Source organism: Anomalospiza imberbis, unplaced genomic scaffold (assembly GCF_031753505.1).
Source record: "Anomalospiza imberbis isolate Cuckoo-Finch-1a 21T00152 unplaced genomic scaffold, ASM3175350v1 scaffold_82, whole genome shotgun sequence".
Taxonomy (NCBI): Eukaryota; Metazoa; Chordata; class Aves; order Passeriformes; family Viduidae; genus Anomalospiza; species Anomalospiza imberbis.
In genome coordinates, this window is record NW_027100436.1 from 417 (window position 1) to 23,994 (window position 23,578).

Genomic DNA, 23,578 nt, shown 5'->3' on the forward strand with positions numbered 1-23,578 from the left:
TTTCCCCATTTTTAACCCTTTTTTCCCCATTTTTAACCCTTTCTTTCCCACTTTCCACCCGTTTTTTCGCCCAATTTTTCCCTTTTTCCCCCCATTTTCCCCCCTCCCAGTCCCTCCCAGTCCCTCCCAGTCCCTCCCAGTATAAACCAGTACAAACCAGTCACCCCAAACCCCATTTCCCCCCATTTTAACCCTTTTTTCCCCATTTTTAACCCTTTCTTTCCCACTTTCCTCCCGTTTTTCACCCAATTTTTCCCCTTTTTCCCCATTTTCCCCCCTCCCAGTCCAAACCAGTCCAAACCAGTTCAAACCAGTCCAAACCAGTCACCCCAAACCCCATTTCCCCCATTTTTAACCCTTTTTTCCCCATTTTTAACCCTTTTTTCCCCATTTTTAACCCTTTTTTCCCCATTTTAACCCTTTCTTCCCCATTTTTGACCCTTTCTTTCCCACTTTCCACCCATTTTTCACCCAATTTTTCCCTTTTTTCCCCAATTTCCCCCCCTCCCAGTCCCTCCCAGTCCCTCCCAGTCCAAACCAGTTCAAACCAGTCCAAACCAGTCCAAACCAGTTCAAACCAGTCACCCCAAACCCCATTTCCCCCATTTTTAACCCTTTCTTCCCCATTTTTAACCCTTTCTTTCCCACTTTCCACCCATTTTTCGCCCAATTTTTGCTCTTTTTCCTCCATTTTCCCCCCATTTTTTCCTCGTTTTTCCCCCTCCCAGCCCCTTCCCAGTCCCTCCCAGTCCAAACCAGTATAAACCAGTACAAACCAGTGACCCCAAACCCCATTTCCCCCATTTTTAACCCTTTCTTCCCCATTCTTGACCCTTTCTTTCCCACTTTCCACCCGTTTTTCGCCCAATTTTTCCCTTTTTTCCCCCATTTTCCCCCCTCCCAGCCCCTCCCAGTATAAACCAGTTCAAACCAGTAACCCCAAATCCCATTTCCCCCATTTTTAACCCTTTCTTTCCCACTTTCCACCCATTTTTCACCCAATTTTTCCCTTTTTTCCCCAATTTCCCCCCCTCCCAGTCCCTCCCAGTCCCTCCCAGTCCAAACCAGTTCAAACCAGTCCAAACCAGTCCAAACCAGTTCAAACCAGTCACCCCAAACCCCATTTCCCCCATTTTTAACCCTTTCTTCCCCATTTTTAACCCTTTCTTCCCCAGTTTTAACCCCTTTCTTTCCCACTTTCCACCCGTTTTTCACCCAATTTTTCCCTTTTTTCCCCCATTTCCCCCCTCCCAGTCCAAACCAGTACAAACCAGTACAAACCAGTTCAAACCAGTCACCCCAAACCCCATTTCCCCCATTTTTAAACCCTTTCTTCCCCATTTTAACCCTTTCTTCCCCATTTTTGACCCTTTCTTTCCCACTTTCCACCCATTTTTCGCCCAATTTTTCCCTTTTTTTCCCCCATTTTCCCCCCTCCCAGTCCAAACCAGTACAAACCAGTACAAACCAGTTCAAACCAGTCACCCCAAACCCCATTTCCCCCCATTTTTAACCCTTTCTTCCCCATTTTAACCCTTTCTTCCCCATTTTTGACCCTTTCTTTCCCACTTTCCACCCATTTTTCGCCCAATTTTTCCCTTTTTCCCCCCATTTTCCCCCCTCCCAGTCCCTCCCAGTCCAAACCAGTACAAACCAGTTCAAACCAGTCACCCCAAATCCCATTTCCCCCATTTTTAACCCTTTCTTCCCCATTTTTAACCCTTTCTTCCCCATTTTTAACCCTTTCTTTCCCACTTTCCACCCGTTTTTTCGCCCAATTTTTCCCTTTTTTCCCCCATTTTCCCCCTTCCCAGTCCCTCCCAGTATAAACCAGTATAAACCAGTTCAAACCAGTACCTTGAGCAGCTGTCCCAGCAGGCGCTGGTGGCCCGGGCCAGCACTGGGAACCCTTTCTTGTTGGTGAGGAAGAGGCGGGTGGGGAGGAAGGCGGCGCGCACGGGTTTCGCCCAGCCAGCGCGCCAGCGCCGCGGGGGACGGCAGGTCCGGGCCCAGCTCCAGGGCTGCGGGACCAGTACAAACCAGTATGAACCAGTATGAACCAGTATAAACCAGTATGAACCAGTAAAACCCACTAAAACTCCATATAAACCAGTATAAACCATTATAAACCAGTATAAACCAGTATAAACCAGTTAGGGCCACGGGGGAAGGGCAGGTCCGGGCCCAGCTCCAGGGCTGCGGGACCAGTACAAACCAGTATGAACCAGTATGGACCAGTACGGACCAGTAAAACCCAGTAAAACTCCATAGAAACCAGTATAAACCAGTATAAACCAGTATAAACCAGTATAAACCAGTATAAACCAGTTAGGGCCACGGGGGACGGCAGGTCCGGGCCCAGCTCCAGGGCTGCGGGACCAGTACAAACCAGTATGAACCAGTACGGACCAGTAAAACCCAGTAAAGCTCCATATAAACCAGTATAAACCAGTATAAACCAGTATAAACCAGTATAAACCAGTATAAACCAGTATAACCAGTATATACCAGTATAAACCAGTAAAAGCCACTAAAAACCAGTATAAACCAGTCCAAACCAGTCCAAACCAGTATAAACCAGTATGGAGCAACACAAACCAGTACGGACCAGTATAAATCAGCCCCACCCCCTCCCAGGCAAGCCCCGCCCCTGTGGCGAAGCCACTCCCCCTTACATGAAGCCCCACCCCTCCTTTGTGCAAGCCCCACCCACTCAGGTGAGGCCACACCCCCTCGTGTGAAGCCACACCCCCCCCGGAGAAGCCCCGCCCCCTTCCAGGCAAACCGCACGCCCTCCTAGCGAAGCCCCGCCCCCTCCCAGGTAAGCCACACCCCCTTATGGGAAGCCACACCCTTTTCCGGTGAAGCCCCGCCCCCCTCGGGGTAAGCCCCGCCCTCACCGAGCGCCACGCGTTTGTTGTAGTCCAGGAGGGTCCGGAAGTTGTGCCACCTGCGGGGAGGGGACGGCACACCTGGGCACACCCCGAAACTCACCTGGGCACCCCAAAAATCACCCCAAAAAAACACCTGGGCACCCCAAAAAATCCACCCCAAAAAAACACCTGGGCACACCCCGAAAAACTCACCTGGGCACCCCAAAATCCACCCGAAACTCACCTGGGCACCCGAAAAATCCACCCCAAAAAAACCACCCAAAAAAACCACCCGGGCACCCCAAAAATCCACCCCAAAATCCACCCGAAACTCACCTGGGCACACCCCGAAAAACTCACCTGGGCACCCCAAAATTCACCCCAAAAACTCACCTGGGCACCCCAAAAAATCCACCCCAAAAAATCCAACCCAAAATCCACCCCAAACTCACCTGGGCACACCCCGAAAACTCACCTGGGCACCCCAAAATCCACCCGAAAAACTCACCTGGGCACCCCAAAATTCACCCCAAAAACTCACCTGGGCACACCCCGAAACTCACCTGGGCACCCCAAAAATCCACCCCAAAAAAACACCTGGGCACACCCCGAAACTCACCTGGGCACCCCAAAAATCACCCAAAAAAACACCTGGGCACCCCAAAAAATCCACCCCAAAAAAACACCTGGGCACACCCCGAAACTCACCTGGGCACCCCAAAAATCACCCAAAAAAACACCTGGGCACCCCAAAAAATCCACCCGAAACTCACCTGGGCACACCCCGAAACTCACCTGGGCACACCAAAAAATCCACCCCAAAAAAACCACCCAAAAAAACCACCCGGGCACCCCAAAAATCCACCCCAAAATCCACCCAAAACTCACCTGGGCACACCCCGAAACTCACCTGGGCACCCCAAAATTCACCCCAAACTCACCTGGGGCACCCGAAAAATCCACCCCAAAAACTCACCTGGGCACCCCAAAAAATCCACCCCAAAATCCACCCAAAACTCACCTGGGCACACCCCGAAACTCACCTGGGCACCCCAAAATTCACCCCAAAAACTCACCTGGGCACCCCAAAATCCACCCCAAAAAACTCACCTGGGCACACCCCGAAAAACTCACCTGGGCACCCCAAAATTCACCCCAAAAAAAACACCTGGGCACCCCAAAAAATCCACCCAAAAATCCACCCCAAAAAATCCACCCAAAACTCACCTGGGCACCCCAAAATCCACCCAAAACTCACCTGGGCACCCCAAAAAATCCACCCCAAAAACTCACCTGGGCACCCCAAAAAATCCACCCCAAAAAAACCACCCAAAACTCACCTGGGCACACCCCGAAACTCACCTGGGCACCCCAAAAAATCCACCCAAAAAACTCACCTGGGCACCCCAAAAATCCACCCCAAAAAAACCACCCGGGCACCCCAAAATCCACCCCAAAAAACTCACCTGGGCACCCCAAAAAATCCACCCCAAAACTCACCTGGGCACCCCAAAAAATCCACCCGAAACAAACACCTGGGCACCCCAAAAAATCCACCCCAAAACTCACCTGGGCACACCCCAAAAATCCACCCAAAACTCACCTGGGTACCCCAAAAAAATCCACCCAAAAAAACCACCTGGGCACCCCAAAATCCACCCCAAAAACTCACCTGGGCACCCCAAAATTCACCCAAAAAACTCACCTGGGCACCCCAAAAAATCCACCCCAAAAAAACCACCCAAAAAAACCACCCGGGCACCCCAAAATCCACCCCAAACTCACCTGGGCACACCCCAAAACTCACCTGGGCACCCCAAAAATCCACCCAAAACTCACCTGGGCACCCCAAAAATCCACCCAAAACTCACCTGGGCACCCCAAAATCCACCCAAAACTCACCTGGGCACCCCAAAATCCACCCAAAACTCACCTGGGCACCCCAAAATCCACCCAAAACTCACCTGGGCACCCCAAAAATCCACCCAAAACTCACCTGGGCACCCCAAAATCCACCCAAAACTCACCTGGGCACCCCAAAATCCACCCCAAAAAAACCACCCCAAAATCCACCCCCAAAAACTCACCTGGGCACTCCAAAATCCACCCGGGCACCTGCTGGGATTTTTCCCCCCAGAATTCCCAGATTCTTTCCCCCCCCGAAATTCCCATTTTATCCCAAAAATTCCCCGGCTTTTTCCCCATTTTTTCCCCAAATCCCCGGGTTTTTCCCCGATTTTTCCCCGTTTTTTCCCAAAATCCCCATTTTTTTCCCTGTTTTTTTCCCCAAATCCCTGTTTTTTGCCCCGATTTCCCCGTTTTTTTCCCAAAATCCCCGTTTTTTGCCCCGATTTCCCCGTTTTTTCCCCGTTTTTCCCCATTTTTTCCCCATTTTTTCCCAAAATCCCCATGTTTTTCCCCGTTTTTTCCCCATTTTTTCCCAAAATCCCCGTGTTTTTTCCCGATTTCCCCGTTTTTTTCCCCCGTTTTTTCCCAAAATCCCCGGTTTTTTTCCCGATTTCCCATTTTTTCCCCGTTTTTTCCCAAAATCCCCGTGTTTTGCCCCGATTTCCCCCGTGTTTTTCCCCGTTTTCCCCCGTTTTTCCCCAAATCCCCGTATTTTTCCCCAATTTCCCTGTTTTTTCCCTAAATCCCCGTGTTTTCCCCCGTTTTTTTCCCTAAATCCCCGTGTTTTCCCCCCGTTTTTTCCCTAAATCCCCGTGTTTTCCCCCGTTTTTTTCCCTAAATCCCCGTGTTTTTCCCCGTTTTTTTCCCTAAATCCCCGTGTTTTCCCCCGTTTTTTCCCTAAATCCCCGTGTTTTCCCCCGTTTTTTCCCTAAATCCCCGTGTTTTTCCCCGTTTTTTCCCTAAATCCCCGTGTTTTTCCCCGATTTCCCCCGTGTTTTCCCCATTTTTTCCCAAAATCCCTGTGTTTTTCCCGTTTTTTTCCCCATTTTTCCCAAAATCCCCGTGTTTTGCCCCGATTTCCCTCGTGTTTTTCCTGTTTTTTTCCCGTTTTTTCCCAAAATCCCCCGTGTTTTGCCGTGATTTCCCCCGTGTTTTCCCCGTTTTTTCCCACATTTTTCCCGAAATCCCCGTTTTTTCCCCCGTTTTTTCCCCAAATCCCCGTTTTTTCCCCCGTTTTTTTCCCCAAATCCCTGTGTTTTTTCCCGTTTTTTTCCCCCATTTTTCCCAAAATCCCCGTGTTTTGCCCCATTCTCCCCCGTTTTTTCCCCCATTTTTCCCCGTTTTTCCCCGTTTTCCCCCGTTTTTCCCCGTTTTCCCCCCGTTTTTTTCCCGTTTTTTTCCCGAAATCCCCGTTTTTTGCCCCGATTTCCCCATTTTTCCCCATTTTTTCCCCGTTTTCCCCCGTTTTTTTCCCGTTTTTTTTCCCGAAATCCCCCATGTTTTTCCTGTTTTTTTCCACCGTTTTTTTCCCGAAATCCCCGTGTTTTGCCCCGTTTTTTCCCCAAATCCCCGTTTTTTGCCCCATTTTCCCCCGTTTTTTTCCCGAAATCCCCGTTTTTTTCCCCCGTTTTTTGCCCCGATTTCCCTGTTTTTTCCCCCGTTTTTTCCCCAAACCCCTGTTTTTCCCCCGTTTTTTCCCGAAATCCCCGGTTTTTCCCTGTTTTTCCTGAAATCCCCGTTTTTCCCCCGTTTTTCCCCGTTTTTTCCCCAAATCCCCGTGTTTTCCCCCGTTTTTCTTCCCCCGTTTTTTCCCGATTTTCCCGTTTTTTTCCCCGTTTTTTTCCCGTTTTTTTCCCCAAATCCCCGTTTTTTCCCCCGTTTTTTCCCGATTTTCCCCGTTTTTTCCCCCATTTTTTCCCCAAATCCCCGTTTTTTTCCCGTTTTTTTCCCCCGTTTTTTCCCGTTTTTTCCTGAAATCCCCCGTTTTTTTCCCGTTTTTTCCCCAAATCCCCCGTTTTTTCCCCCCCGTTTTTTTCCCGTTTTTTTCCCGAAATCCCCGTGTTTTTCCCCGTTTTTCCCCCATTTTTTCCCCAAATCCCCGTTTTTTCCCCTGTTTTTCCCCCATTTTTTCCCGATTTCCCCGTTTTTTTCCCGAAATCCCCGTGTTTTCCCCCGTTTTTCCCCGTTTTTTTCCCAAAATCCCCGTTTTTTCCCCCGATTTCCCCGTTTTTTTCCCCAAATCCCCGTTTTTTTCCCCCGTTTTTTTCCCGTGTTTTCCCCCGTTTTCCCCCCCGTTTTTTCCCCAAATCCCCGTTTTTTTGCCCCGATTTCCCCGTTTTTCCCCGTTTTTTCCCCGTTTTCCCCCCGTTTTTTTCCCGATTTTCCCATTTTTTGCCCCGATTTCCCTCACCACTCCCAGGTGTTCTCCTCGTCCCCTCCCCCGGGCGGGGGCGGGGCCTCGTTGCCGATGACGTCATCGCGGGAATCCTCGGGGGGCACCAGCGGCACCTGCACCCAGAACTGACCAGTATGGACCAGTAAGGACCAGTATAAAACCAGTATGGACCAGTATGGACCAGTATGGACCAGTATAAAACCAGTACAGACCAGTAAGGACCAGTATAAAACCAGTATAGACCAGTAAGAACCAGAATAAACCAGTACGGACCAGTAAGAACGAGAATAAACCAGTACGGACCAGTATAAACCAGTATGGACCAGTAAGGACCAGTATAAAACCAGTATGGACCAGTATAAAACCAGTACGGACCAGTACAAACCAGTATAAAACCAGTATAGACCAGTAAGGACCAGTACGGACCAGTACGGACCAGTAAGAACCAGTATGGACCAGTATAAAACCAGTATGGACCAGTATAAAACCAGTACAGACCAGTACAAACCAGTATAAAACCAGTATAGACCAGTAAGGACCAGTACGGACCAGTATGGACCAGTAGGGACCAGTATGGACCAGAATAAACCAGTATAAAACAGTATGGACCAGTATGGACCAGTATGGACCAGTACAGACCAGTAAGGACCAGTATAAAACCAGTATAGACCAGAACTGACCAGTACAGACCAGTAAGGACCAGTATGGACCAGTATGGACCGGTAAGGACCAGTACGGACCAGTACGGACCAGTATGGACCAGTACAGACCAGTATGGACCAGTATGGACCAGTACAGACCAGTAGGGACCAGTATGGACCAGTATGGACCGGTATGGACCAGTACGGACCAGTACGGACCAGTATGGACCAGTACAGACCAGTATGGACCAGTATGGACCAGTACAGACCAGTAGGGACCAGTATGGACCAGTATGGACCAGTATGGACCAGTATGGACCAGTATGGACCAGTATAGACCATGTTTAACCCTTCATTCCCCACATTTCTCCCATTTTTTTCCCGTTTTCCCCTCGTTTCCCCCCCTCCCAGCCCCTCCCAGTACAAACCAGTACAAACCAGTCCAAACCAGTACAAACCAGTATAAACCAGTTCAAACCAGTCACCCCAAATCCCCATTTCCCCCATTTTTAACCCTTTTTTCCCCATTTTTAACCCTTTCTTTCCCACTTTCCACCCATTTTTTCACCCAATTTTTGCTCTTTTTCCCCATTTTCCTCCCATTTTCCCCCCTCCCAGTCCCTCCCAGTCCCTCTCAGTCCAAACCAGTCCAAACCAGTATAAACCAGTACAAACCAGTACAAACCAGTCCAAACCAGTCACCCCAAATCCCATTTCCCCCCATTTTTAACCCTTTCTTTCCCACTTTCCACCCATTCTTCACCCAATTTTTGCTCTTTTTCCCCATTTTTCACCCAATTTTTCCCCCATTTTCCCCCCTCCCAGTCCAAACCAGTACAAACCAGTTCAAACCAGTCCAAACCAGTATAAACCAGTTCAAACCAGTCACCCCAAACCCCATTTCCCCCCATTTTTAACCCTTTCTTTCCCACTTTCCACCCATTTTGCACCCAATTTTTGATCTTTTTCCCCATTTTCCTCCCATTTTTCCCCATTTTCCCCCTTCCCAGTCCAAACCAGTATAAACCAGTATAAACCAGTCCAAACCAGTCCAAAGCAGTCCAAACCAGTCACCCCAAATCCCCATTTCCCCCATTTTTAACCCTTTTTTCCCCATTTTTAACCCTTTCTTTCCCACTTTCCACCCATTTTTCACCCAATTTTTCCTCTTTTTCCCTATTTTTCCCCCATTTTCCCCCTCCCAGTCCCTCCCAGTACAAACCAGTATAAACCAGTACAAACCAGTACAAACCAGTCACCCCAATCCCCTTTTCCCCCATTTTTAACCCTTTTTTCCCCATTTTTAACCCTTTCTTTCCCACTTTCCACCCATTTTTCACCCAATTTTTGCTCTTTTTCCCCATTTTTCCCCCATTTTCCTCCCATTTTCCCCCCTCCCAGTCCCTCCCAGTCCAAACCAGTCCAAACCAGTCCAAACCAGTTCAAACCAGTCCAAACCAGTACAAACCAGTACAAACCAGTCACCCCAAATCCCATTTCCCCCCATTTTTAACCCTTTTTTTCCCCGTTTTTAACCCTTTCTTTCCCACTTTCCACCCATTTTTCACCCAATTTTTGCTCTTTTTCCCCATTTTCCTCCCATTTTCCCCCCTCCCAGTCCCTCCCAGTCCAAACCAGTACAAACCAGTACAAACCAGTACAAACCAGTACAAACCAGTAACCCCAAATCCCATTTCCCCCATTTTTAACCCTTTTTCCCCCATTTTTAACCCTTTCTTTCCCACTTCCCACCCATTTTTCACCCAATTTTTCCTCTTTTTCCCCATTTTCCCCCCATTTCCCCCCATTTCTCCCCCTCCCAGTCCATCCCAGTCCCTCCCAGTCCCTCCCAGTACAAACCAGTACAAACCAGTCCAAACCAGTACAAACCAGTTCAAACCAGTCACCCCAAATCCCCATTTCCCCCCATTTTAACCCTTTTTCCCCCACTTTTAACCCTTTCTTTCCCACTTTCCACCCATTTTTCACCCAATTTTTGCTCTTTTTCCCCATTTTTCCCCCATTTTTCCCCCTCCCAGTCCCTCCCAGTCCCTCCCAGTATAAACCAGTACAAACCAGTAACCCCAAATCCCCATTTCCCCCATTTTTAACCCTTTCTTTCCCACTTTCCACCCATTTTTCACCCAATTTTTGATCTTTTTCCCCATTTTCCCCCCATTTTCCCCCATTTTCCCCCCTCCCAGTCCCTCCCAGTACAAACCAGTATAAACCAGTTCAAACCAGTATAAACCAGTTCAAACCAGTCACCCCAAACCCCATTTCCCCCATTTTTAACCCTTTCTTCCCCATTTTTAACCCTTTCTTTCCCACTTTCCACCCATTTTTCACCCAATTTTTGCTCTTTTTCCCCATTTTCCCCCCATTTTCCTCCCATTTTCCCCCATTTTCCCCCCTCCCAGTCCCTCCCAGTATAAACCAGTCCAAACCAGTCCAAACCAGTTCAAACCAGTCACCCCAATCCCCATTTCCCCCATTTTTAACCCTTTCTTTCCCCATTTTTAACCCTTTCTTTCCCACTTTCCACCCATTTTTCACCCAATTTTTGCTCTTTTTCCCCATTTTCCTCCCATTTTCCCCCCTCCCAGTCCCTCCCAGTCCCTCCCAGTATAAACCAGTACAAACCAGTACCTGCGTGGCGTGGTGCCCGCTGTGCAGGTGCGCGCTCAGCCCCCGCGCCAGGTTGGGGTTGTGGCGGCCCCGGAGGGGCACCAGGTGAGCGGCCAGGCCCAGGTACGCCCCGAAATCCAGCTCCTGGCGCAGCGCCTGCGGGGCCCGGAATCCCGGAATTCCCGAAAAATCCCGGGATTCCCAAAAAAACCCCGAAATTCCCAAAGGAATCCCACCCGGAACGCAGCAAAAATCGGAAATTTCAGCCCAAATCCGTCAGAATTCGGCCCAGAAAGCCCAAATTTATCCCAAAATTGGCCCGGAATTCCTAAAAACCTCCAAAAAATCCCAACATTCCCAAAAAAATCCCGAAATTCCCCAAAAAAATCCCGAAATTCCCAAAGAAACCCCGAGATTCCCAAAGAAATCCCACCCGGAATGCAACAAAAATCGGAAATTTCAGCCCAAATCTCTCGGAATTCGGCCCAGAAAGCCCAAATTTATCCCAAAAGTGGCCCGGAATCCCCGAAATTCCCAAAAAATTCTCGGAATTCCCAAAGAAATCCCGGAATTCCCAAAAAAACCCCGAAATTCCCAAAGGAATCCCACCCAGAACGCAGCAAAAATCGGAAATTTCAGCCCAAATCCATTAAAATTCGGCCCAGAAAGCCCAAATTTATCCCAAAATTGGCCCGGAATTCCTAAAAACCTCCAAAAAATCCCAACATTCCCAAAAAAATCCCGAAATTCCCCAAAAAAAATCCCGAAATTCTCAAAAAAACCCCGAAATTCCCAAAGAAATCCCACCCGGAATGCAACAAAAATCGGAAATTTCAGCCCAAATCTCTCGGAATTCGGCCCAAAAAGCCCAAATTTATCCCAAAATTGGCCCGGAATCCCCGAAATTCCCAAAAAATCCCCAAAATTCCCAAAAAATTCTCGGAATTCCCAAAGAAACCCCGAAATTCCCAAAAAAATCCCGAAATTCCCAAAGAAATCCCACCCGGAACGCAGCAAAAATCGGAAATTTCAGCCCAATTCCGTCAGAATTCGGCCCAGAAAGCCCAAATTTATCCCAAAAGTGGCCCGGAATCCCCGAAATTCCCAAAAAATTCTCGGAATTCCCAAAGAAACCCCGAAATTCCCAAAGAAATCCTGAAATTCCCAAAGGAATCCCACCCGGAACGCAGCAAAAATCGGAAATTTCAGCCCAAATCCATTAAAATTCGGCCCAAAATCCCCGTCCTGGAGCCCAGAAATCCCAAATTTATCCCAAAATTGGCCCGGAATTCCTAAAAACCTCCAAAAAAAACCCCGAAATTCCCAAAAAAATCCCGAAATTCCCCAAAAAAATCCCGGGATTCCCAAAAAAACCCCGAGATTCCCAAAGAAATCCCACCCGGAATGCAGCAAAAATCGGAAATTTCAGCCCAAATCCGTCAGAATTCGGCCCAGAAAGCCCAAATTTATCCCAAAATTGGCCCGGAATCCCCGAAATTCCCAAAAAATCCCCAAAATTCCCAAAAAATTCTCGGGATTCCCAAAGAAATCCCGAAATTCCCAAAAAAACCCCGAAATTCCCAAAGAAATCCCACCCGGAACGCAGCAAAAATCGGAAATTTCAGCCCAAATCTCTCGGAATTCGGCCCAGAAAGCCCAAATTTATCCCAAAATTGGCCCGGAATCCCCGAAATTCCCAAAAAATTCTCGGGATTCCCAAAAGAAATTCCGAAATTCCCAAAGAAATCCCGAAATTCCCAAAGAAATCCCGAGATTCCCAAAGAAATCCCACCCAGAACGCAGCAAAAATCGGAAATTTCAGCCCAAATCCGTCAGAATTCGGCCCAGAAAGCCCAAATTTATCCCAAAATTGGCCCGGAATTCCCAAAATTCCCAAAAAATTCTCGGAATTCCCAAAAAAATCCCGAAATTCCCAAAAAAACCCCGAGATTCCCAAAGAAATCCCACCCGGAATGCAGCAAAAATCAGAAATTTCAGCCCAAATCCGTCAGAATTCGGCCCAGAAAGCCCAAATTTATCCCAACATTGGCCCGGAATCCCCAAAATTCCCAAAAAATTCTCGGGATTCCCAAAAAAATCCCGAAATTCCCAAAGAAATCCCGAGATTCCCAAAGAAATCCCACACGGAATGCAGCAAAAATCGGAAATTTCAGCCCAAATCCGTCAGAATTCGGCCCAGAAAGCCCAAACTTATCCCAAAATTGGCCCGGAATCCCCGAAATTCCCAAAAAATTCTCGGGATTACCAAAAAAATCCCGGAATTCCCAAAAAAACCCCGAAATTCCCAAAGAAATCCCACCCGGAACGCAGCAAAAATCGGAAATTTCAGCCCAAATCCATTAAAATTCGGCCCAAAATCCCCGTCCTGGAGCCCAGAAATCCCAAATTTATCCCAAAATTGGCCCGGAATTCCTAAAAACCTCCAAAAAATCCCAACATTCCCAAAAAAATCCCGAAATTCCCCAAAAAAATCCCGAAATTCCCCAAGAAATCCCAAGATTCCCAAAGAAATCCCACCCAAAATTCAGCAAAAATCGGAAATTTCAGCCCAAATCCATTAAAATTCGGCCCAGAAAGCCCAAATTTATCCCAAAATTGGCCCGGAATCCCCAAAATTCCCAAAAAATTCTCGGAATTCCCAGAGAAACCCCGAAATTCCCAAAAAAACCCCGAAATTCCAAAAGAAATCCCACCCGGAATGCAACAAAAATCGGAAATTTCAGCCCAAATCTCTCGGAATTCGGCCCAGAAAGCCCAAATTTATCCCAAAATTGGCCCGGAATCCCCAAAATTCCCAAAAAATTCTCGGAATTCCCAAAAAAATCCCGGAATTCCCAAAGAAACCCCGAAATTCCCAAAGAAATCCCACCTGGAATGCAGCAAAAATCGGAAATTTCAGCCCAAATCCGTCAGAATTCGGCCCAGAAAGCCCAAATTTATCCCAAAATTGGCCCGGAATCCCCAAAATTCCCAAAATTCCCCTCAGGATTCCCAAAAAACTCAAAAAAATTCCCCAAAATCCCAAAAATTCCCCCCAAAATCCCCCAAAATTCACCTTCTGGGAGTTTTTCCGGACGTGCTCCAGCGGCGAATCCGGGCGGATCCAGGGCGAGAGCTTGCCCACGATCAGCGTGTTCCAGTCTGCCAAAAAATCCCAAAATTTATCCCAAAAATCCCAAAATTTATCCCAAAATTTATCCCAAAATTTATCCCAAAATTCACCCCAAAAATCCCAAAATCTATTCCAGAAATCCAGCCCGAAATCCCAAAAATTCACCCCAAAAATCCCAAAAATTCACCCCAAAAATCCCAGAGCTTCCCCACGATCAGCGTGTTCCAGTCTGCCAAAAAATCCCAAAATTTATCCCAAAATTTATCCCAAAATTTATCCCAAAAATCCCAAAAATTCACCCCAAAATTCCCAGAGCTTCCCCACGATCAGCGTGTTCCAGTCTGCCAAAAATCCCAACATTTATCCCAAAATTTATCCCAAAATTTATCCCAAAAATCCCAAAATTTATCCCAAAATTTATACTAAAATTTATCCCAAAATTCACCCCAAAAATCCCAAAATCTATTCCCAAAATCCAGCCCGAAATCCCAAAAATTCACCCCAAAAATCCCAAAAATTCACCCCAAAAATCCCAGAGCTTCCCCACGATCAGCGTGTTCCAGTCTGCCAAAAATCCCAAAATTTATCCCAAAAATCCCAAAATTTATCCCAAAATTTATCCCAAAATTTATCCCAAAATTCACCCCAAAAATCCCAAAATCTATTCCAAAAATCCAGCCTGAAATCCCAAAAATTCACCCCAAAAATCCCAAAAATTCACCCCAAAAATCCCAAAAATTCACCCCAAAAATCCCAGAGCTTCCCCACGATCAGCGTGTTCCAGTCTGCCAAAAATCCCAACATTTATCCCAAAATTTATCCCAAAAATCCCAAAATTTATACCAAAATTTATCCCAAAATTCACCCCAAAAATCCCAAAATCTATCCCAAAAATCCAGCCCGAAATCCCAAAAATTCACCCCAAAAATCCCAAAAATTCATCCCAAAATTCCCAGAGCTTCCCCACGATCAGCGTGTTCCAGTCTGCCAAAAAATCCCAAAATTTATCCCAAAATTTACCCCAAAATCCCAAAATTTATCCCAAAAATCCACCCCAAAAATCCCAGAGCTTCCCCACGATCAGCGTGTTCCAGTCTGCCAAAAAATCCCAACATTTATCCCAAAATTTATCCCAAAATTTATCCCAAAAATCCCAAAATTTATCCCAAAATTTATCCCAAAATTCCCAAAATTTATCCCAAAAATCCCAAAAATTCACCCCAAAAATCCCAAAAATTCACCCCAAAATTCCCAGAGCTTCCCCACGATCAGCGTGTTCCAGTCTGCCAAAAAATCCCAAAATTTATCCCAAAAATCCCAAAAATTCACCCCAAAATTCACCCCAAAAATCCCAAAATCTATTCCAGAAATCCAGCCCGAAATCCCAAAAATTCACCCCAAAAATCCCAAAAATTCACCCCAAAATTCACCCCAAAAATCCCAAAATCTATTCCAAAAATCCAGCCCGAAATCCCAAAAATTCACCCCAAAAATCCCAAAAATTCACCCCAAAAATCCCAGAGCTTCCCCACGATCAGCGTGTTCCAGTCTGCCAAAAATCCCAAAATTTATCCCAAAATTTATCCCAAAATCCCCAAAATTCAACCCAAAATTCACCCCAAAAATCCCAAAATTTATCCCAAAAATCCAGCCCGAAATCCCAAAAATTCACCCCAAAAATCCCAGAGCTTCCCCACGATCAGCGTGTTCCAGTCTGCCAAAAAATCCCAAAATTTATCCCAAAAACCCCAAAAATTCACCCCAAAATTCACCCCAAAAATCCCAAAAATTCACCCCAAAAATCCCAAAGAAATCCCAAAAATTCACCCCAAAAATCCCAAAATCTATTCCAGAAATCCAGCCCGAAATCCCAAAAATTCACCCCAAAAATCCCAAAAATTCACCCCAAAAATCCCAGAGCTTCCCCACGATCAGCGTGTTCCAGTCTGCCAAAAATCCCAACATTTATCCCAAAAATCCCAAAAATTCACCCCAAAATTCACCCCAAAATCCCAAAAATTCACCCCAAAAATCCCAGAGCTTCCCCACGATCAGCGTGTTCCAGTCTGCCAAAAAATCCCAAAATTTATCCCAAAAATCCCAAAAATTCACCCCAAAATTCACCCCAAAATCCCAAAAATTCACCCCAAAAATCCCAGAGCTTCCCCACGATCAGCGTGTTCCAGTCTGCCAAAAATCCCAACATTTATCCCAAAAATCCCCAAATTTATCCCAAAATTTATCCCAAAAATCCACCCCAAAATTCACCCCAAAAATCCCAAAATCTATTCCAAAAATCCAGCCCGAAATCCCAAAAATTCACCCCAAAAATCCCAAAAATTCACCCCAAAAATCCCAGAGCTTCCCCACGATCAGCGTGTTCCAGTCTGCCAAAAATCCCAAAATTTATCCCAAAAATTATCCCAAAAATTCCAAAAATTCACCCCAAAATTCACCCCAAAAATCCCAGAGCTTCCCCACGATCAGCGTGTTCCAGTCTGCCAAAAAATCCCAAAATTTATCCCAAAATTTACCCCAAAATCCTAAAATTTATCCCAAAAATCCCAAAAATTCACCCCAAAATTCACCCCAAAAATCCCAAAAATTCACCCCAAAATTCCCAGAGCTTCCCCACGATCAGCGTGTTCCAGTCTGCCAAAAATCCCAAAATTTATCCCAAAATTTATCCCAAAATTTACCCTAAAATTTATCCCAAAAATCCCAAAATTTATCCCAAAATTTATCCCAAAAATCCCAAAAATTCACCCCAAAATTCACCCCAAAAATCCCAAAAATTCACCCCAAAATCCCTGCCAGTCCCTGCCAGTCCCTCCCAGTCCAAACCAGTGCAAACCAGTCCAAACCAGTCCAAACCAGTATAAACCAGTATAAACCAGTCCAAACCAGTCCAAACCAGTAAGAACCAGTCCAAACCAGTCCAAACCAGTCCAAACCAGTCCAAACCAGTCCAAACCAGTCCAAACCAGTCCCCATTTTTAACCCTTTCACTCCCTCCCAGTCCAAACCAGTATAAACCAGTCCAAACCAGTCCAAACCAGTATAAACCAGTATAAACCAGTCCTAACCAGTATAAACCAGTCCAAACCAGTCCAAACCAGTCCCCATTTTTAACCCTTTCACTCCTCCCAGTCCAAACCGGTATAAACCAGTCCACACCAGTCCAAACCAGTCCAAACCAGTAAGAACCAGTCCAAACCAGTCCAAACCAGTCCAAACCAGTCCAAACCAGTCCAAACCAGTCCACACCAGTCCAAACCAGTCCAAACCAGTACAAACCAGTCCAAACCAGTCCAAACCAGTACAAACCAGTCCAAACCAGTATAAAGCAGTCGAAACCAGTACAAACCAGTACAAACCAGTCCAAACCAGTCCAAACCAGTATGAACCAGTCAAAACCAGTATAAACCAGTATAAACCAGTATAAACCAGTAACCCCAAATCCCTTTTAACCCTTTCTTTACCCATTTTTAACCCTTTTTTTCCCCTTTTTTCCCCGTTTTTCCCCATTTTTCCCCGTTTTTTCCATCCCAGTCCACACCAGTCCACACCAGTATAAACCAGTATAAACCAGTATAAACCAGTATAAACCAGTAAGAAGCAGTCTCACCGCGGCCGGCCAGCACCAGGTCCGAGCGGGTCTGGGGTCCGGGCCGGGCGCGCGCCGGCTCCGCCTGGAACTCCCGGCGGTGCCGCGGGTGGAAGAGCGGGATGCACAGGAAATCGAACCTGGGAATCCAAACTGGGATCAACTGGGAATCCAAACTGGGCAAACTGGGAATCCAAACTGGGAATCCAAACTGGGATCAACTGGGAATCCAAACTGGGCAAACTGGGAATCCAAACTGGGAATCCAAACTGGGATCAACTGGGAATCCAAACTGGGCAAACTGGGAATCCAAACTGGGATGGACTGGGAATCCAAACTGGGCAAACTGGGATCACTGGGAGCACTGGGAGGGACTGGGAATCCAAACTGGGAAACCAAACTGGGAATCCAAACTGGGATCAACTGGGAATCCAAACTGGGCAAACTGGGATCAACTGGGAATCCAAACTGGGATGGACTGGGAATCCAAACTGGGATGAACTGGGAGGGACTGGGAATTCAAACTGGGATGGACTGGGAATCCAAACTGGGATGAACTGGGAGGGACTGGGAATCCAAACTGGGCAAACTGGGATCAACTGGGAATCCAAACTGGGATTAACTGGGAATCCAAACTGGGATGAACTGGGAGGGACTGGGAATCCAAACTGGGCAAACTGGGATCACTGGGAGGGACTGGGAATCCAAACTGGGAATCCAAACTGGGCAAACTGGGATGGACTGGGAATCCAAACTGGGATGGACTGGGAATCCAAACTGGGAGGGACTGGGAATCCAAACTGGGATGGACTGGGAATCCAAACTGGGAGGGACTGGGAATCCAAACTGGGATGGACTGGGAATCCAAACTGGGCAAACTGGGATGGACTGGGAATCCAAACTGGGATGGACTGGGAATCCAAACTGGGCAAACTGGGATCACTGGGAATCCAAACTGGGCAAACTGGGAATCCAAACTGGGAATTCAAACTGGGAATCCAAACTGGGATGGACTGGGAATCCAAACTGGGCAAACTGGGATCACTGGGAATCCAAACTGGGATCACTGGGATCACTGGGAGGGACTGGGAATCCAAACTGGGATCACTGGGAATCCAAACTGGGCAAACTGGGATCACTGGGATCACTGGGAGGGACTGGGAATCCAAACTGGGATCAACTGGGAATCCAAACTGGGCAAACTGGGATGGACTGGGAGGGACTGGGAATACAAACTGGGTAAACTGGGATCACTGGGAGGGACTGGGAGGGACTGGGAATCCAAACTGGGATTCCAAACTGGGAGGGACTGGGAATCCAAACTGGGCAAACTGGGATCACTGGGATGGACTGGGAGGGACTGGGAATCCAAACTGGGATTCCAAACTGGGAGGGACTGGGAATCCAAACTGGGCAAACTGGGATCACTGGGAATCCAAACTGGGCAAACTGGGAGGGACTGGGATCAACTGGGATGGACTGGGAGGGACTGGGAGAACATTTTGGGGGGGGGGTTGGGGATCCCTCAGGGAATTTGGGGTGAATCTGGGGAATTTTGGGGATCCCTGAGGGGATTTTGGGGAATTTTGGGGATTCCTGAGGGGATTTTGGGGAATTCTGGGGATCCCTGAGGGGATTTTGGGGAATTTTGGGGATCCCTCAGGGAATTTTGGGGAATTTTGAGGATCCCTGAGGGGATTTGGGGATCCCTGAGGGGAATTTGGGGAATTTTGAGGATCCCTGAGGGAATCTGAGGTGAAATTGGGGATCCCTGAGGGGAATTTTGGGGATCCCTGAGGGGATTTTGGGGAATTTTGAGGATCCCTGAGGGGATTTGGGGTCTCTGAGGGGATTTGGGGATCCCTGAGGGGAATTTGGGGAATTTTGGAGATTCCTGAGGAAATCTGAGATGAAATTGGGGAATTTTGGGGATTCCTGAGGGAATCTGAGGCGAATTTGGGGATCCCTGAGGGGAATTTTGGGGAATTTTGAGGATCCCTGAGGGGATTTGGGGATCCCTGAGGGGAATTTGGGGAATTTTGAGGATCCCTGAGGGGATTTTGGAGAATTTTGAGGATTCCTGAGGGGAATTTTGGGGAATTTTGAGGATCCCTGAGGGGATTTGGGGATTTCTGAGGGGATTTGGGGATCCCTGAGGTGAAATTGGGGAATTTTGGGGATTCCTGAAGGAATCTGAGGTGAATTTGGGGATCCCTGAGGGGAATTTTGGGGAATTTTGAGGATCCCTGAGGGGATTTGGGGATCCCTGAGAGGAATTTGGGGAATTTTGGGGATTCCTGAGGGAATCTGAGGTGAAATTGGGGAATTTTAGGGATTCCTGAGGGAATCTGAGGTGAAATTGGGGAATTTTGGGGATTCCTGAGGGAATCTGAGGTGAAATTGGGGAATTTTAGGGATTCCTGAGGGAATCTGAGGTGAAATTGGGGAATTTTAGGGATACCTGAGGGAATCTGAGGTGAAATTGGGGAATTTTGGGGATTCCTGAGGGAATCTGAGGTGAAATTGGGGAATTTTGGGGATTCCTGAGGGAATCTGAGGTGAATTTGGGGATCCCTGAGGGGAATTTTGGGGAATTTTGAGGATCCCTGAGGGGATTTGGGGATCCCTGAGGGGAATTTGGGGAATTTTGAGGATCCCTGAGGGAATCTGAGGTGAAATTGGGGATCCCTGAGGGAATTTTGGGGAATTTTGAGGATCCCTGAGGGAATTTTGAGGATCCCTGAGGGGATTTGGGGATCCCTGAGGGGAATTTGGGGAATTTTGGAGATTCCTGAGGAAATCTGAGGTGAAATTGGGGAATTTTGGGGATTCCTGAGGGAATCTGAGGTGAAATTGGGGAATTTTGGGGATTCCTGAGGGAATCTGAGGTGAATTTGGGGATCCCTGAGGGGAATTTTGGGGAATTTTGAGGATCCCTGAGGGGATTTGGGGATCCCTGAGGGGAATTTGGGGAATTTTGGGGATTCCTGAGGGAATCTGAGGTGAAATTGGGGAATTTTGGGGATTCCTGAGGGAATCTGAGGTGAAATTGGGGAATTTTAGGGATTCCTGAGGGAATCTGAGGTGAAATTGGGGAATTTTGGGGATTCCTGAGGGAATCTGAGGTGAAATTGGGGAATTTTGCAGATTCCTGAGGGAATCTGAGGTGAATTTGGGGATCCCTGAGGGAATTTTGGGGAATTTTGAGGATCCCTGAGGGGATTTGGGGATCCCTGAGGGGAATTTGGGGAATTTTGAGGATCCCTGAGGGAATCTGAGGTGAAATTGGGGATCCCTGAGGGGAATTTGGGGAATTTTGAGGATCCCTGAGGGGATTTTGGGTCTCTGAGGGGATTTGGGGGTCCCTGAGCGGAATTTTGGAGAAATTTTAAGGATCCCTGAGGAGATTTGAGGTCCCTGATGGGATTTGGGGGATCCCTAAGGGGATTTTGGGGGAATTTGGGGGAATTTGAAGATTCCTGAGGGAATCTGGGGACCCTTGAGGAGATTTTGGGAGTCCCTGAGGGGATTTGTGGATCCCTGAGAGAATCTGGGGCAAATCTGGCGAATTTTGGGAATCCCTGAGGAAATCTGGGGATCCCTGAGGGGATCTGGGGGAATTTTGGGGAAGCCTGAAGGGATTTTGGGTCCCTGAAGGGATTTGGGCGTCCCTGAGGTGAATTTTGGGGAACCCTGACCGGACTTTGGGTGTCCCTGAGCGGATCTGGGGATCCCTGAGGGAATTTGGGGCGAATCCGGGGGGTCCCTGAGGGAATTCGGGGATCCCCCAGGATGTTCGGGCCCTCCCGGGAACACGAGGTGGATTTCGGGGTCGGTTTTTGGGGGTTCCCGAGTGGGATTTTGGGGTTTTTTCCGGGTTTTGGGGGCCACAGCTCTCACCCCTGCCTGGCCACGGCCCCCAGCGCTCCCGCCACCTCCGGCACGCAGCTCAGGTCCCGGCCTGAGGAGACGCGAGCGGTGCCCGCCGCTCCCGGCCCTGCCGCCATCGCTGCGCCTCTGCTCCCGCCCCCTCCCTGAGGCGGCGGCCAATCAGCGCCGAGCCCGCCTCCAACGCAGCCAATGGGAAAACGAAAGGGTGTTGTCAATCAAAGCGCAGCGCCGTGCCCGCCCACGAGAAGCTCCTGGCAGCCAATGGGAGAGCGCGACGGAGTGTCAATCACGCCGGAGGAGGAAAAAAACGAGAGCCAATGGGAGCGCTGTGTTGGCTGCCAATCAAAACAGTGGCGGGAGAGTTAACCCCACCCCCTAGGACTGTGCGCCAATAGAAACGCGAGGTCGCTTGTCAATCAAGGCTGATAGAGGGACACGCCCACAAGATGATCTGAGCCAATCAGGGCGCTCTGCGAGCCGTCAATCACACCAGCGGTGGGGTGAGGGGGCGTGCCCTGCGTGCCAATCACACCCGGAGAACCAATCGCCGAGCGGTAAAAGCTGTCAATCATTCCCTAGGCCCGCCCGCTGCCCGCTGTCAATCATTTCCCGGCAATTTTGGGACGAAATTTGGGAATTTTGGGACATTTATTGAAATTCCGGGCGGATTTCAGGAGGAAATTTGGGAATTTTGGGACATTTATGGAAATTCCGGGCGGATTTCGGGAGGAAATTTGGGAATTTTGGGACATTTATTGAAATTCCGGGCGGATTTCGGGACGAAATTTGGGAATTTTGGGACATTTATTGAAATTCCGGGCGGATTTCGGGACGAAATTTGGGAATTTTGGAATATTTATTGAAATTCCGGGCGGATTTCGGGACGAAATTTGGGAATTTTGGGACATTTATGGAAATTCCGGGCGGATTTCGGGAGGAAATTTGGGAATTTTGGGACATTTATGGAAATTCCGGGCGGATTTCAGGACGAAATTTGGGAATTTTGGGACATTTATGGAAATTCCGGGCGGATTTCGGGACGAAATTTGGGAATTTTGGGACATTTATGGAAATTCTGGGTGGATTTCGGGAAGAAATTTGGGAATTTTGGGACGTTTATTGAAATTCCGGGCGGATTTCGGGAGGAAATTTGGGAATTTTGGGACATTTATGGAAATTCCGGGCGGATTTTGGGACGAAATTTGGGAATTTTGGGACATTTATGGAAATTCCGGGCGGATTTCAGGACGAAGTTTGGGAATTTTGGGACATTTATTGAAATTCCGGGCGGATTTTGGGACGAAATTTGGGAATTTTGGGACATTTATGGAAATTCCGGGCGGATTTCGGGCTGAAATTTGGGAATTTTGGGACGTTTATTGAAATTCCGGGCGGATTTCAGGACGAAGTTTGGGAATTTTGGGACATTTATTGAAATTCCGGGCGGATTTTGGGCACAATTTGGGAATTTTGGGACATTTATGGAAATTCCGGGCGGATTTCGGGACGAAATTTGGGAATTTTGGGACATTTATTGAAATTCCGGGCGGATTTCGGGAGGAAATTTGGGAATTTTGGGACATTTATGGAAATTCCGGGCGGATTTCGGGAGGAAATTTGGGAATTTTGGGACATTTATTGAAATTCCGGGCGGATTTCGGGAGGAAATTTGGGAATTTTGGGACATTTATTGAAATTCCGGGCGGATTTCAGGAGGAAATTTGGGAATTTTGGGACATTTATTGAAACTCCGGGCGGATTTCGGGACGAAATTTGGGAATTTTGGGACATTTATTGAAATTCTGGGCTGATTTCAGGACGAAATTTGGGAATTTTGGGACATTTATTGAAATTCCGGGCGGATTTCGGGACGAAATTTGGGAATTTTGGGACATTCATTGAAATTCCGGGCGGATTTCGGGACGAAATTTGGGAATTTTGGGACATTTATTGAAATTCCGGGCGGATTTTGGGACGAAGTTTGGGAATTTTGGGACATTTATTGAAATTCCGGGCGGATTTCGGGACGAAATTTGGCAATTTTGGGACATTTATTGAAATTCCGGGCGGATTTCGGGCTGAAATTTGGGAATTTTGGGACATTCGTTGAAATTCCGGGCGGATTTCGGGACGAAATTTGGGAATTTTGGGACATTTATGGAAATTCCGGGCGGATTTCGGGACGAAGTTTGGGAATTTTGGGGACATTTATTGAAATTCCGGGCGGATTTCGGGAGGAAATTTGGGAATTTTGGGACATTTATTGAAATTCCGGGCGGATTTCGGGCTGAAATTTGGGAATTTTGGGACATTTATGGAAATTCCGGGCGGATTTCGGGAGGAAATTTGGGAATTTTGGGACATTTATTGAAATTCCGGGCGGATTTCGGGAAGAAATTTGGGAATTTTGGGGACATTTATGGAAATTCCGGGCGGATTTTGGGAGGAAATTTGGGAATTTTGGGACATTTATTGAAATTCCGGGCGGATTTCGGGCACAAT

General features: G+C 47.6%; 1 protein-coding gene across 1 annotated transcript; it reads right to left on the reverse strand.

The window, feature by feature from the left end:
* Window positions 1-1,857: 1,857 nt before the first annotated feature.
* Window positions 1,858-21,241, reverse strand: LOC137467838 (protein arginine N-methyltransferase 5-like; the record flags this gene model as incomplete). The annotated part of the gene is given in 9 exon segments (XM_068179253.1): window positions 1,858-1,889; window positions 1,892-1,961; window positions 1,963-2,021; window positions 2,901-2,950; window positions 7,192-7,301; window positions 10,467-10,601; window positions 13,522-13,607; window positions 17,207-17,325; window positions 21,086-21,241. Coding segments are annotated over 9 exon segments (768 nt in total), but the record flags the coding sequence as incomplete, so codon positions are not given.
* Window positions 21,242-23,578: the final 2,337 nt, after the last annotated feature.